Source organism: Eschscholzia californica, unplaced genomic scaffold (assembly GCF_041429995.1).
Source record: "Eschscholzia californica isolate CP2 unplaced genomic scaffold, dmEscCali1.0.p SCAF_3, whole genome shotgun sequence".
In the NCBI taxonomy this organism is placed as follows: Eukaryota; Viridiplantae; Streptophyta; class Magnoliopsida; order Ranunculales; family Papaveraceae; genus Eschscholzia; species Eschscholzia californica.
In genome coordinates this window covers 56764370-56778424 of record NW_028238420.1, presented here as the reverse complement: position 1 = coordinate 56778424, position 14055 = coordinate 56764370, and the positions used below count along the sequence as shown (strand labels likewise).

Here is a 14055-nt window from a genome sequence, read left to right as displayed (position 1 = left end):
GACGTACTATAACCTACCTAAGAAGTGGGTGTGCAAACTGAGAAGAAACAGGGTTATGACATGTCAGTATGTCCCACGTGGAGCCCGCCTCGGATACCAATTCTCGCGACAAAATAAATAATACATTGACACAATTTCCAAAACTACCCCTGTACTGGTACCCTGACTCGACTCCCGTGGAAAGTCTTTATTCTATTTGTATTCACATGCCAAGGAAAAAGTAATGGTGAAACTGTAATTTAACTAAACTTGAGGTGCAGTTCTTACCAGTATCATATTAGAAATACTGTGTATCTAGTTTTTATGTAGTCATGATCCTAATACCCAATTGGCTAAGAACTAGGATCTTTTTGAAGTGTGGGCCCTTAGTAAATTGAGAAGTATATTTTCCAATTTTTTATTTTTATTTTTCTTTTGAATTTCCAAGTGCAAGTAAATATTTGTATTTTGGTGTACGCGGTTAACATACATTTAAATATACGTATTTAGTACATTATTCTTTTGTATGCTTTGTTAAATTTGTTGTTACTTGTTGCCCCCAATTCTCGTCAGTTTCGTTTATATATGTAGTAAATATTGGTAATGTTAGCTGCATTAACATCTGAAATTCCAAACACCAAGAATTCCTAGGTTCGATTCCCACCGATCGAAAGTGGAATTCTTGGTTATTAAACTTGGGTTATTAGTGATATAACTAATGTAATAAGTATGTCGAGTTTTAGATCTCTTTTATGTTGTTGGGTTTAAGCCTCTTTCATTATCAGTTCAAACTTAGACAATTATCGTGCTTATCACATCTTCATGATGTATCGATGCCTTGTAACGACAATCGTAGTAGATTTCTCAAAAAAGAAGAAGAATATCTAACAATTGTCCTATATATTAATACTAATAATTTTAGTGACTTGATTCTGATTATACAAAAATTTAAATATTGTCTATTGCACTTAAAATCTATATTACTATTATTATTATTTCCTATGAAGTATAATATAAGGAAGTCTCCCATTTAGAAAAATATGTCTCAATCACTTGCCCAACTCAATGAATTTGTAACTTTAGTGAAAAGAAAATGCTATTATTTGTGGTATGTGGATATAAAGTATAAACTGGTATAACTTATAAGAGTGAAAAATGACAGAATAGGAGCTATAAAAACCATCCGTATTTATTTTGTACTTATTAGAAAAAGTACCCATTTTATAAGGACCGTATTTCCAATTATATTACTCCATATAGTAGTCAGTATATACAGAAGCAATATACGTATTTCTCTTTCTCTCTCTAAAAGATTCATATCTCTTACCATTCACACTTGCTTGAGTCAAAACTCAGTATCTCTCTCTCTTTCTCTCTCTAGCTCTCTCCTGGTCTGGTTCCATCTGGAGCTCTTCTGAAGCTCTCATGGCGGGAAAAACTTGTCGGAGAAAATGAAGATAACAAGTAAAGATAATTTGTCGGAGAAACTTCCGGTGATTCTTCATTCAAAATCACCGGATTCAGATCTTCAAAGGAGGAAGAACGATCGGAAACAACATAATAGGAAAATCAGAAATCCAAGCTTTATTGGCGGAAAAATACGATTGAAAAAGGATTTAGTTTCATTTGGTAAAAGAAGTGGACCTGTTACTCCTCTATTGAGTTGGAAATTTGATGATAGAGAAAATGGTGTAGTTTCAGAAGATAAGGTACCGGAATCAAGTAAGAAATGTCACCGGAAAGTTAAGAGTAATGAAGAAGGTTCAGTTTCAGCTAGAAAGCTTGCTGCTGCTCTACGACAGTTTCAGTTACCGGAGGTTCATGGCGGCCGAGGTGAAAGACGAGTTCAACCTAAGAAATCATCTTCTCATTTAGGAATCGAGGTATACAATTTTTTTTTTTGGTCTCTTAAAATGATTTCATCAGCATATGATTCTTTTTCTAGAGGTTATGACATGAAATTAGGTATAAAGGTTGAATTTTTAAGTGACATAAATGGAAACTGTTACCTTTCATTCTTCTGGTTATACTATTAGATCTCATTTTTAGGGTTTTGAACCTTAAAGTGAAAGGGATGTAGAAGTTATTATTAACGGAGAGATACTCAAATTGGAACAGATCAAGACCTAGCCCTAGCTAGGATTGTTAGTCAAACTGGTAGAATTTAACTTTTTGACATTAAATTGAGTACCCAAACCATTTCTTTTCATTTTGATAACACTGGTAGGATTGTTAGTCAAACTGGTAGGACTATATTTTACCTGCATTATATATCTTCCCAATCTTTCTTTGAAGATTTTGAGGGCATAAGTTTATATGATCTCGAAGTAACATAGCCAAGAATTGAGCTCAGTATACTTGTTATGTAAAATTTAAGGGGTATGTGTTCATTGGTTTGTTTATGAATGCAGCCTGGTGCTGGGCATTTTGATCTACCGTTTCTTCATCACCGAGGTAGTAGAGATTTGGGTGCAGAGAAGAAAGATGTTTTACAAAATCCTCTTACTTTCTGTGTTCCGAGGAATGGAGTTCTTTACAAGGTAACTTACCTCCTTCATCTTTTATATAGTACATTTCTTTAAGCATCGGTAGGACTGTCGACTAGAGGATCGAGTAGTTAGAAACAGAATCAACCCATTAAGCTGTTCTTGTGCTGGGAGAATTGTCAATCCCCATGTTGAGGAGATGTTTGATTTTCTTACTAAATGATCTTGACTATCTAAAATATGACATATCTTTCGACGATTGACACAATAATCTTACCTCTGACTATTCAGTATTCATGGTAATATGGGTGTGGCCTTTCATGGGCATCAAACATTTACCATATTTGGTATGTTTAATTAGTTTTAACTCATCCAGTTAGTACCTAGGTTTGCTCAAAGAACTCGACCAGTAACATATTCTGTTGGTTTTCTTGATCACCTGATCAGATCTTAATTATGTAGGTTGATCCTTCTTTATCAATTCGGAATTCAGCAATGGAGCGGGCAACGAAATGGGACCCTGGTTACTCAAAAACATCAGATGAGGTGTACCGGTTTTATGGACAGATGAAGCTTTTAGAAGAGCAACAGATGGCAAATGTTTCAGTTGTTTCTGCTCTTCAAGCAGAACTCGAGCAGGCTAGAACGCGAATTGATGAGCTTGAGAATGAGCGTAGATCCTCAAAGAAGAAGCTTGAGCATTTCTTGAGAAAACTTGCTGATGAGAAGACCTTGTGGCGGAAAAGAGAGCATGAGAAGGCTCGAGCGGTTATTGATGACATTAAGGCTGACTTAATTAGGGAGAAGAAAAATCGACAGAGGATGGAAATGGTTAACTCCAAATTGATTAATGAACTTACTGAGATCAAGCATTCTGCTAAGCGATACATGCAAGATTACGAGAAAGAGAAAAAAGACAGAGAGCTAATGGAGGAAGTTTGTGATGAACTTGCCAAAGAAATTGAAGAAGACAAGGCAGAAGTAGAGACACTAAAGATGGAATCCATGAAAATGCGTGAAGAAGTTGATGAAGAGAGGAAGATGTTGCAGATGGTAGAGGTGTGGCGTGAAGAACGGGTTCAGATGAAGCTTGTTGATGCAAAACTGACTCTTGAAGAGAAGTATTCCCAGTTAAGCATACTTATATCACAGCTAGATTCTTTTCTAAGATCGAGAAGCGAAACCCTAGATATGATGGGGATGAGAGAAGCGGAGTTCCTCAAAGACGAAGCCGGCAAGGTAAATATTCAAGATATAAAGTTCTCCTACGAGCCTCCAAAATCAGATGACATCTTCTCTGTCTTTGAAGAACTCCAAAATGGTGAAACTATTGAGAAAGAAATCGAACAATGTGTTGATTATAGCCTAGGCGATGCCTCTCATATCCGAACCACTAGTCCTGAAAACAATGGGTATAGCAGAGACACTATTCTAAGACATCCCAATGGTTGTGCGGATGAGAATGGTGAAGGAGATGAAGATGAGAGCGGTTGGGAAACTGTGAGCCAAGCAGATGATCAAGGTTCAACCTATTCTCAAGTGATAAGTGATCATTCTAGTAACAGAATGAGAAGAGAGAGTAATGTGTCGTGTAGTGGAAACGAATATGAAGAAAATGCAGGTCGTAAAACACCGGATACTGAAATCAGTGAATTAAGTTCGATATCAGCGAGGCAATCAACTAAGAAGAAGGGCTCATCTATAGCTAGGATTTGGAGATCAATACCAACTAACGGTGAGAATATTAAGACAATATCAGTAGATGGATTGGATGGAGGAAGACTTTCAAATGGAAGAATTTCTAATGCAGGAACCATTTCTCCGGACCGTGGATCAGCTAAAGGTGGACTTAGCCCACGTAGTTCTATTGGCCAGTGGAGCTCACCTGACACGGGATATCCACATGTAACACGAGGTATGAAAGGGTGCATAGAATGGCCATTGGGTAGAGAAAGAAACAGTTTAAAGGCGAAGCTTTTGGAAGCACGGATGGAATGCCAAAAGACCCAACTACGTCACGTTCTTAAACAGAAGATTTAGAGGTATTGTATGTCCGACATGAATCATGTTTCTCTTAAGGGTGAGACGCAAACTACGAAAGAGCTTCCGAAGAACCTGAAAGTCGAGAAAGCCGATTTGATCAATCTCACCGTCTTCATTTGTAGCTACTTTTCGATTTTGTTTTCGGAGGCATTTCTTTTTATGACTTTAGCTTTAAATTATGTAATCTTCTTGATCAAATAGCTAGGGTTATATTATTCTATTCAATTTCTGTAATCAGATATTACTTCTTCTGCATATATAGAGCACAACAGAGAATCTACTGCAGAAGGGGAAACAATTTTATGAGCAATCTCTTTGAATTTTGTACATTTATCCATGCCAGTGTCTAAGAACCGTTAAAACAGTTGCGTAACGCTCATGGACTGATACAGACAGAATGCCCGTTATAACAGTTTTTTTCATCGGAACTACCGTTAACCGTCTCTTGTGTCCTGCCAACAACCCGACCTACCAAATTTGCAAAATTTATAAGCTTAAGATTGTGTTCGGTAGCTTAAATCAATATTCTCATCCATATATATTACTTGTCGAAAGAAGTAGTTGGAAAGGACTTCCTAAAATCTCAACAAACAAGATTCAAATCCTATTTTCTTGAGTGGAAGACAACATTGATGTCACTAATTGAACCAATCCTATTAATGTTCGTATTAATGTGAGACCCAAGTTAAATATCTAGTTACTAACCACTCAATAATGTACTCTTTCGTCAACATTTGGTATCCCAAGTGGTCGCTTATGTTAACATATACTCCAAAAATCCTGGAGGTCCTAGGTTCGATTCCCCCAAAAAAAAAAAAGTAGATTTTGTAGTTTATTGACTTGAGTTGTTAAAGTATAAAAAATGTAATGAATTTGTCGGACTTTAGACCAAAATATAGTAATAATAATATAATTCTTCGGCTAATGGGCGAATTGGCAAAAGTGGAAAAGGTAAGAATTAATGCTTATTGCTTTTTTTCCCTTAAAATTTCTTAACCCTTTCATTCTCAATCTTTTGACTGATGTTAAAATTAAATATATTCTATATATGATTTGTTATTTCACAACAAAAAAAAAGATATACATTTGGTTTTGGTTCAAAAGTCCAAGAATTGCTGGATTTGATTTGTGTTACCTATAATTTACCCCCTTAAATTATTCCACTAAGTTAAGGCAAAATCGTCGTTATACTAGCACATCATTCGCCCCCGAAACTCTGTAACATTGCACCAAGAATATACTTCATGTGGCTGCTTATAACAAGGCTATGGCGAGACCCTTAACTCTCGAACTCCCATCTCTTCTCAACATGTTATTTGTTTTGAGAAGAAGAGAGAAGTTATGAGTTCAGTGGTACGTTCAAACTTGACGTTTAATGTCCAACAAAATGAACATTCACTGGAATCCGACTGTTAGAGTGCAATAGAACACGCCAATTAGGCCCATCGATGGTATGTTCCTTGAAGACAAAGGTGAAGCGGGTCGAGAAGCAAGAAATTCAAGAAAAATGCTATTTGACTCGAAAATGAAAACTGACCACAACTGGAAAGCGCTGCCAGACTCTCATTGGTCTCGGCATGTGGAGAGAAAAACAAATGGACCAATGGGAGCCGACCACACTTCGGGCTATGGTCTGCCTCTTCTTGAAATTCAAATGAAATGTTCTTGGGTTCCTTCCGAGCAACCTCAAGAATGGACATAGAGACAATGGCTTTTTCAATTGGAAATGGACCTCATTATCAAAAAATTTGTTTTAAAGCAATCATCTCAACTTCCGATCGATACTAAACAAAGAGAACAACAATTTGAGAAACGATATGAGGAAGCAAAAGTCATACCTAATTTGAACATACATATTTTTTTGTTGAAAAATACTGATATATTGAATCCTCTAAAATAAAAAAATATAAGAAAAGAATCGAAGAAAGCAATCATACCTAATTCATTGGTTATTACCTTCAACAAAAAAAAAAAAAAATTCATTGGTTATTAAATCATCATCTCACATGGCTTCTCTCACGTACTTTATTCCTTTGTCAAAAATTTTATATTTATTCGATTACTTTATACTTCAACATTATTGAAAAAAAGTTTTGATTGTGATTGGTTCTTATTGTGAATAATACTATCAATTGGCATTTTCTCTGTGTTCCCACTCTAAGTAGTACTTCTGGCATCATCAACCGTTCAAAAGTCATTCTTTAGTGGTTCACAATGGTGTGTGTCGGTTCAAAAAAAAACTCAACGCGTATAAGGATAGATGTTTGCACCACACAAAAGATTTCTAAGTTCTTCGCGCAAGCACCCTGTCCCTTAGGGTTACGATGGCTCCGGGAACTTGCCTCGCTTCTCATGTAAACACAATCTATTAAAGAACGTGTCATGACTGGTACAAAACTTTATCTACCACGGCTTGTGGCAGTAACTACTAAAAAAAAGTGAAGATCAAATATGGCTTATTTCCTTAATAAAACCAAAAATTTAAAAGTCTATCAAATTTAAAATGGCGAACATAATTTTTTCGAAAGAAAGAGAAAGTCGATGAGCCAAAACTTTTTTTTTTTGTTGTTGAAGATCAAATAAGGATGATAACAAAATGGTCAAAGAAGCCGCAGAAGAAACAGATAAGTGGGCAGATAGGAAAATTAAGATGTGTTTGGTACCCCTAACCATGTTAAATTGTTAACTATCTAAAAAGCTGTTTCTTAGCTGTTCATCTAAAATTAAAATAAGCAAAATCAAACATTTAAAAAAAAACATACTATGTTTTACTATTAATTGATTTTTTATTTTAATCTATAAAGTGGTATTTCTGTTTTAAGAAAAATATGGTGCATGTGAAGATTACCACCAAAATTGGATATCAATTAGGGATTAACTTCTCTAAATTGAATAACTCATTGTTAGTTTGATTTTCTTCCTTCTTTCCCACAAGTTTTGGTGATTCGTTGTATCTAACCTAGATAAATGATTGGATAAATGATAAGATTAGGAATTTCTCTAACTGGGACAAAAATTTAGGTCTCTTTGACAACACTTGAGCTAAACTCTAGGATCCTAAATCACAAACTACTGGATACAAATTTGTATGGGTTAGACAGAATGCATAATAAATTTACGGATTTAAATGCACATACAAATTTAATGGATTGAGGGAGACTAGCAGGTCTAGAAGAGCAAACTGACTTATCATCGAGTTGCGTGCTATACATGGATAATGGATTCTCGATCATGTATATCCTTAATAAATAAATATTTATACCAAAAGTGATATAAATGGAAATTAGCTAATCCAAATGGAACAAACTAACTTGTTTTTTTTTTTTTTGATGAAAAACAAACTAACTTGTTGGTACTCTATGATTCTCTTGATTATCTTCACAAATTTTGGTGATTCATCCTATCTAAGTTACACATTTAAATGTATAATTCATAATGTTGGTGACATCTCTTAACGTTGTAATCTAGGCCAGTTTGTGACCAACTATGCACAATGTAGAAATTTATTAGATCCAAACGTCCCCAAGTTGAGTGGAACTAATAATTGTGTAGAACATAACAAAACAACTGTTTATTCAGTTACTTGCTTACTTAAATTAAAGATTTTCAATAATAACCTAGTTTTAAGTTTTATCAAGTCTAACATGGATGGAAGAATGTCACTATCACAATAGTATCACCTCCTAACCTACTCTTATTAATTTAGACAAAAAAACATGGCGCAACATAAGGATGTCATGTGCTTTTCTATCTCTCTCTCTCTATCAACAAAAAAATCACAACTCATTTTCTCTTTGATGTCTATATAATAGAGCCCCCTTTTACTCTCTTTCCCATTCATTCTTCTTGCTCATAATTCATAAAGAGGAAAAACTTCTTTCATTATATCCCCAAAAACTAAACACAACCCATAACAGAATTCCTTCAAATCTATTATCTTTATCTTCTTTTTCTTGATTCAATTGTGTTTTAAACGAAGAAATCAGAAATGGGTAACTGTGTATTTCATCCAAACAAAGCTGATCAAATGGAAGATGAAGAAGATTACGAAATTGAACCATCCATGGGTTGTAATTTTGAAGAAGATCCTAAGAAGATAATGATGGAAGAGAGTCATAATAAGAATAAGAACAATGTGGTAAGATTGAAAATTGTAATGACTCAAGAAGAACTGAGTCAAATTCTGAGATTTGTTAATCAAAATGATGATTCTATTAAGTATACTTCAATTGAGCAATTGTTGAAGAAGATGAGGAGAAGTAATAATGGTAAGAGGAGAACTTCAAGAGTTGGCTCATCAGATACAAGAAGCAATTGGAAGCCTCATCTTGAAAGTATTCCAGAGGATCACTAATTCACTACTAATTCTCCCTCTCTCTAGACCATTTGCTCTCTCTAGATATCTCATTTTAAAGGATTGAATTTTTTGATTTTCTTCTTAATCAAGGTTTTTGGTGGAAGGTGATCTTATTATAGATGCAACTTGGAGAAATTAGTCTATGTAGTTTTGACAATTTTAACATAACAAATCTTGCACTAGTGTATTCATATTCATTTGTCAATAGTGTACCATATGTTCAAATGGTTTTTGTGATGAATAAAACTGTCTCGTATTCCATTTCAATATCAATGCACACATATATCGTGTGGATACATCATGAATGAATGCATAAATTGATTGAGTCTGATAATTACCATTATTAAAGACATCTTGGGGTTTAAAGACCCTTAACACAAGTCTACCTTTATTTATTCCATTTAACACAAGTCGATAAATGATGGGTTTCACCTCCACAGTCAATTGAATCTGTAACCTCTGATTTTTTAGAGTTGATGCACAACCAACTGGTCAACCAATTATTGATTAGTGACCTGCCCAATTGACTGCCAGTGAGCAATCTACTGAGCCTACCCACTAAAATGTTGTGGGTGGAAGGGTATTACCCATACTTGGGTTTTTGGTATCCACCGGACTTATCAGACTTGATGAACATGTTGGACATATTTCCAACTATTCTCCAATCCGTACTTTGAACTCATTGTATGTTTTTTTTGTTGCAAGATTGAAATCATTGTATGTTGAGAAATCCTAAACACATCCACCAATTTTATTAAATACGCACCCTCGCAACAATGGTATTTTGTGCTCAAGTTAAAGGAGATGCAAGTACAGTGAGTGCATTTAACATTTCCATGTCTATTCACAATCTCTTCTTGGAAATAACTACCCACCAATTAAAGTTTTTTGAAGTCAAACTATTTCGCGTGGGAAGCTAATATTTTAAGTCTATGGTACACAGTAAAATTGTGGTGGACGGGCAATGCAAATATAAGTAGGCGTGAAAATTGGCAGAATAATGCAACTGCACAAATGTAAAATATATAACTCTTTTTTTTTTGTAAGTTTCAATTGTTAGAGAGGAATGCAAAATACGAGTTACAGAGTGATCTTAAGAGTTAACAAAGTACTGATGTTAAAAGTTCTACTAAGTGGCAAAATAATATTCCTTTTGAATTTATCTTGTAACTTATGACAATTTTTATGGGGTTGTGTTGGGGTTCGACTATTTTCTTGGGCTCGTATTCGTTTAATTTCTTCATCCTCTATTAAGGGCACCCAACCGGGTCCAAATGATCCAGCTAGGCGACCCACGAAATAGCCTTTTTTTTTTAAGCTAAAGGCATCCTCCTTCTTATAGCCAAGTAGGAAGTTTCTATAGGCACAGGTTTGGCAATAGCAAGAGACTATACACTTTTTGTTATTCACACACACACACACCTATCATTTGAATTCTTTCTGTCATTATGTTAATTTCTTCCTTTCTAAAGATCTATGAATATATGTCCAATGATAAATAAAGTTTACCTTTGATTCTCAATATTACGGTGCAAGAGCTATTATTATTTTCACGCTATTATTTTCGCAACTTAAATAACACAAGTAAGCTTCGCAAGATTATCTTCTTCATCTTAAGTGAATCAAAAGGGGTCTTCTATCAACAATACCCAAAGTATAACCATCCGATCTTGCAGAATACCGATGTTTAGGAAGAAAATTTAGGTGGTAAATAATCATCTCTAAAGTGGGTTCTCTCTCTCTCTTCACAAATTTCTCCTTCTGCCAACCGGCTATCTCTCCCTTCTTTACCAGTTACAGATCTAAGTTTTTTTCTCTGGCAAAGGGTCATCCCTTCGCCGGAACCCGTTTATCTTTCCCGTGTAGTCTGTTTTTATCCATTAATAGTTTCTAGGGACTTCAATATTGAGAATTGTTGTGTTTCTTTCTTTGGTTTTAGAGAGAGAGAGAGAGGAAGAGTAACAGATGAGGCTTCTAAGAGCATCTCCAATGGGACACTCTAAAAGTCCTAGTTGTCAAGGGCCAATAGAGATTCTCTTTCCAAAATGTCAATATAGAGACACTCTAATTTTTGTTGGTCTCCAATGGAGATCTCTGAAGTGTCTATACTTAATACACATGTCCTTCTTCAATTCAATTGATAAAAAGTAGTTGAAAAGCAAGATTTTTTATTGGTTAAAATTTAAAAGTAACACTTAGAGTGTCTCAAGTAGACACTCTCATTTTAGAGTTTCTCTCTCTAGACACTCTACAATAAATGTGTCCACCTCATATTAGAGTGTCTAATAAAGTGTTCCATTGGAGATGATTTTTTAACAAAAACTCCAAAAAGTCTATGTGGCACTCTAAGTGTTAGAGATTGAGTGTCCCATTGGAGATGCTCTAACACACAACATACTCTCAAGTAACATCACATTAATTACTACTCATCAAGGACCAACCCATTCTTCAGTAGAAACTTCTACCGAAATTGATTCTCATTTTCAAGCGCCTAGGTTTGCCCACTCTTCTTCTCCTACCTGATCCGAATAATACTTGGCGTCCCCTCTGTTTTCAGATCATAAAGGACGGGAACAATTCGGATTGTCGATCGTTGAAGATAAACCAGAAAGAAGTTCGGTGCTTTTAGAGAAAGAGAAGGGTTAGAGAGAGAAAAGAGATGGCAGAGAATGGAGGAGAAGAGAAGTGTGCATCATTAGAAGAAGAACAATATCAACTTTTGGTTCTTTTAGTTTTTTCCGATGATGGCGGCGGTTTTCCGGTTATGGCGGCGATTTTACGGTGACGGATACGGTTTTCCGGTGACGGTTGCGGTTTTTCGGTGCCAGTGGTGGTTATTTTAGTTTTTTCCAGTTATGTTGTTGACATTTAGGGTCTTTTCATCTTTGATCTTTAGGATCTTTTCATCCTTCTCCTTTCTTAATTTCGTCAGTGTCAGGTTAATTTCTCTCAATACATGAGGCACTTTATATTCGAAGTTCTGCGAACTTACTTATGTAACTCTCAAGTAGCTGGCCGAGAGGAATAATATTTTATCCTTTTAAATTTGTGATTGTATCACTTATGAATGAAATAAGGTTTCGGGGGTTTAAAAAAAAAATAGGAACCTTATTTTAGTAAAAAAAAAATCATGCAAAGTTTCTGGAACAAAAAGTGAAAAATATGGTGTTTTTAAAAAAAAAAAAAACGGTGAAAAAGTAATGTAGAAGACCGAATATACATTATTTTAAATAAATCAGAGGATCAAACAACTGTTTTTGTTTGTTTAAATTACGGACCATGATATAATTTTCATTTTTTGATGGTTATTATCCTTTTAGTAATTTTACTCCTGTTAATTAGTCGCCATTTAAAAATTGTAATAGTTACCCGGTATTTCTAGAAAATGAATAGTCTAATGCAACATCACCCCCGTCTATGTGAATATTTTTTAGGGTTAATTTGGCCTCAATTTGTGGCCAACCGGAAAATTTGACAACCATATTGTTAGAGTATAAAGATCAAGATGAATCGAGATCCGTAGATATCCGTATCAACCGTCCAAGATATATGAAGATATTATTTGTACTTATCCTAGATAGAGTCCTAGGAAAATAAGATACCCGAATCACTCTATAAATAGAAGTGACCTCTATGTATTTTACATTGAGTTGAGTTGCATTGAGTCTTCGAGTCTGTAACCAATCAATCCCACGATTGTGGAGATAATATAATGTAGCCATTAATGGCTTTCTCCGTGGATGTAGGTCGTGATCCTCCGACCGAACCACGTAAACTATGGTGTTATTTACTTTATGTTTATATCCCTCTATCACTCGATCTCAATCTCCCTCTCTCCTTCTCGGCTTCAATCCGAGCTCACATCACTATCTCACTCGGCTTCACCGAGTTCACCTCTCTATCTCGGCTTCATCCGAGACGAACATCTATAGAGGTTTATACCTCTTCACACATATTTGTCCAATATTCTAATTTAGTCTAAAATACTATGATTTTGTTAGTCAAACTTAATTGTCAAAAATTTCTTTTCTTTTTTACTCTTGAAATTAAAATGTTTCTCTTTTGTTTTCCTTTTTTATTGTTGTGAAAAATTACTGATAACAGAGACTGCCATTGCCTTGACATTTAAAAAAAATTCATCTTCCTTAATCTTAGTGTCAATCTAAATAAAATCTGTGTGGGTGAGACAATTTTTGCCAATTCAATCTTCCATTATAGGAATTAGGAGTTAATCATCAGAGTAGGACATCCTCAGCCAATAATAGATTCCACAAAACTTGGAGAGAGAAATTACACAATTGGCTTTCCAGACAAAAGCATGTTACAAACTTTGGACTTAAGTGAGATCCCAAAGTAACTTCAATTTCTTTCTCTTTTATGTTTCAAGTTTAATAGTTTGGTTGGGATTATTTGGGTATTAAAAGAGAAAAGGAAAATGTTATATGTAGATTTTAATGGTGTTTTCTTAATTGGTTTTATTTTCTTAATTGGTTCGTGAGATTATAAAAAATCACAAATAAAAAGAAAACTAGTCACAAATTAGGGTGTAGAAAAGAAATGACCCCCTAGAAATAAAAGGACGTAGATAGACAGATATTCATAATTAAATAGGAAGATATCATAAAAAGTAATGATACTCCATAACTACCAACTCTAGTTCATAATTTAGATATAATAAAATTGTTAGAGGTAACCAAATGTGATATAGAATGTAATTAAGAAGAAAAAGAAACAATAAATTAGTTATCGGGTACGACCAATTGCAGATTTGTTAAACTCAAAAGAAAATGAAAATGTGGTGGGTTCCATTTCTTCCATCAAAGGGGAAGGAATCAATATCACATGGAAGACACTAAAGCGTGTTTGGGGAGTTTTAGAAGTATTTGTGGGGAGGAAAAAGAACTCATAGAGAGAGAGAGAGAGAGAGATTCCAGAGAATCTGAACAACTAAAAGAGATCTTGTCTTCATTACAACAACAACAACAACAACCATGAAGAAGAGGATTCTAGGCTTGTAGGGTCTGACAAGTTGGATGCACGTGTGGATATGAAACTGAACAACTAAAATTACATGTACAAATTGTATTACATGTACGAACGATCATACATGTAACTCTCTTTATGTATTAAGTAATACTTTTTGAGTCGTTAGATGAAATGTATGATATCAACTCTTTTAATTCTTTCTCG

At 34.8% G+C, this 14055-nt stretch overlaps 1 protein-coding gene across 1 annotated transcript; it reads left to right on the top strand.

The window, feature by feature from the left end:
- The first annotated feature begins 907 nt into the window (after positions 1-907).
- On the top strand, positions 908-4763 carry LOC147552232 (uncharacterized). The gene is made up of 3 exons (XM_086671296.1): positions 908-1862; positions 2391-2519; positions 2928-4763. The coding sequence occupies exons 1-3, from the start codon at positions 1431-1433 to the stop codon at positions 4503-4505; spliced, it is 2139 nt and encodes a 712-aa protein (XP_086527422.1). The 5' UTR covers positions 908-1430; the 3' UTR covers positions 4506-4763.
- Positions 4764-14055: the final 9292 nt, after the last annotated feature.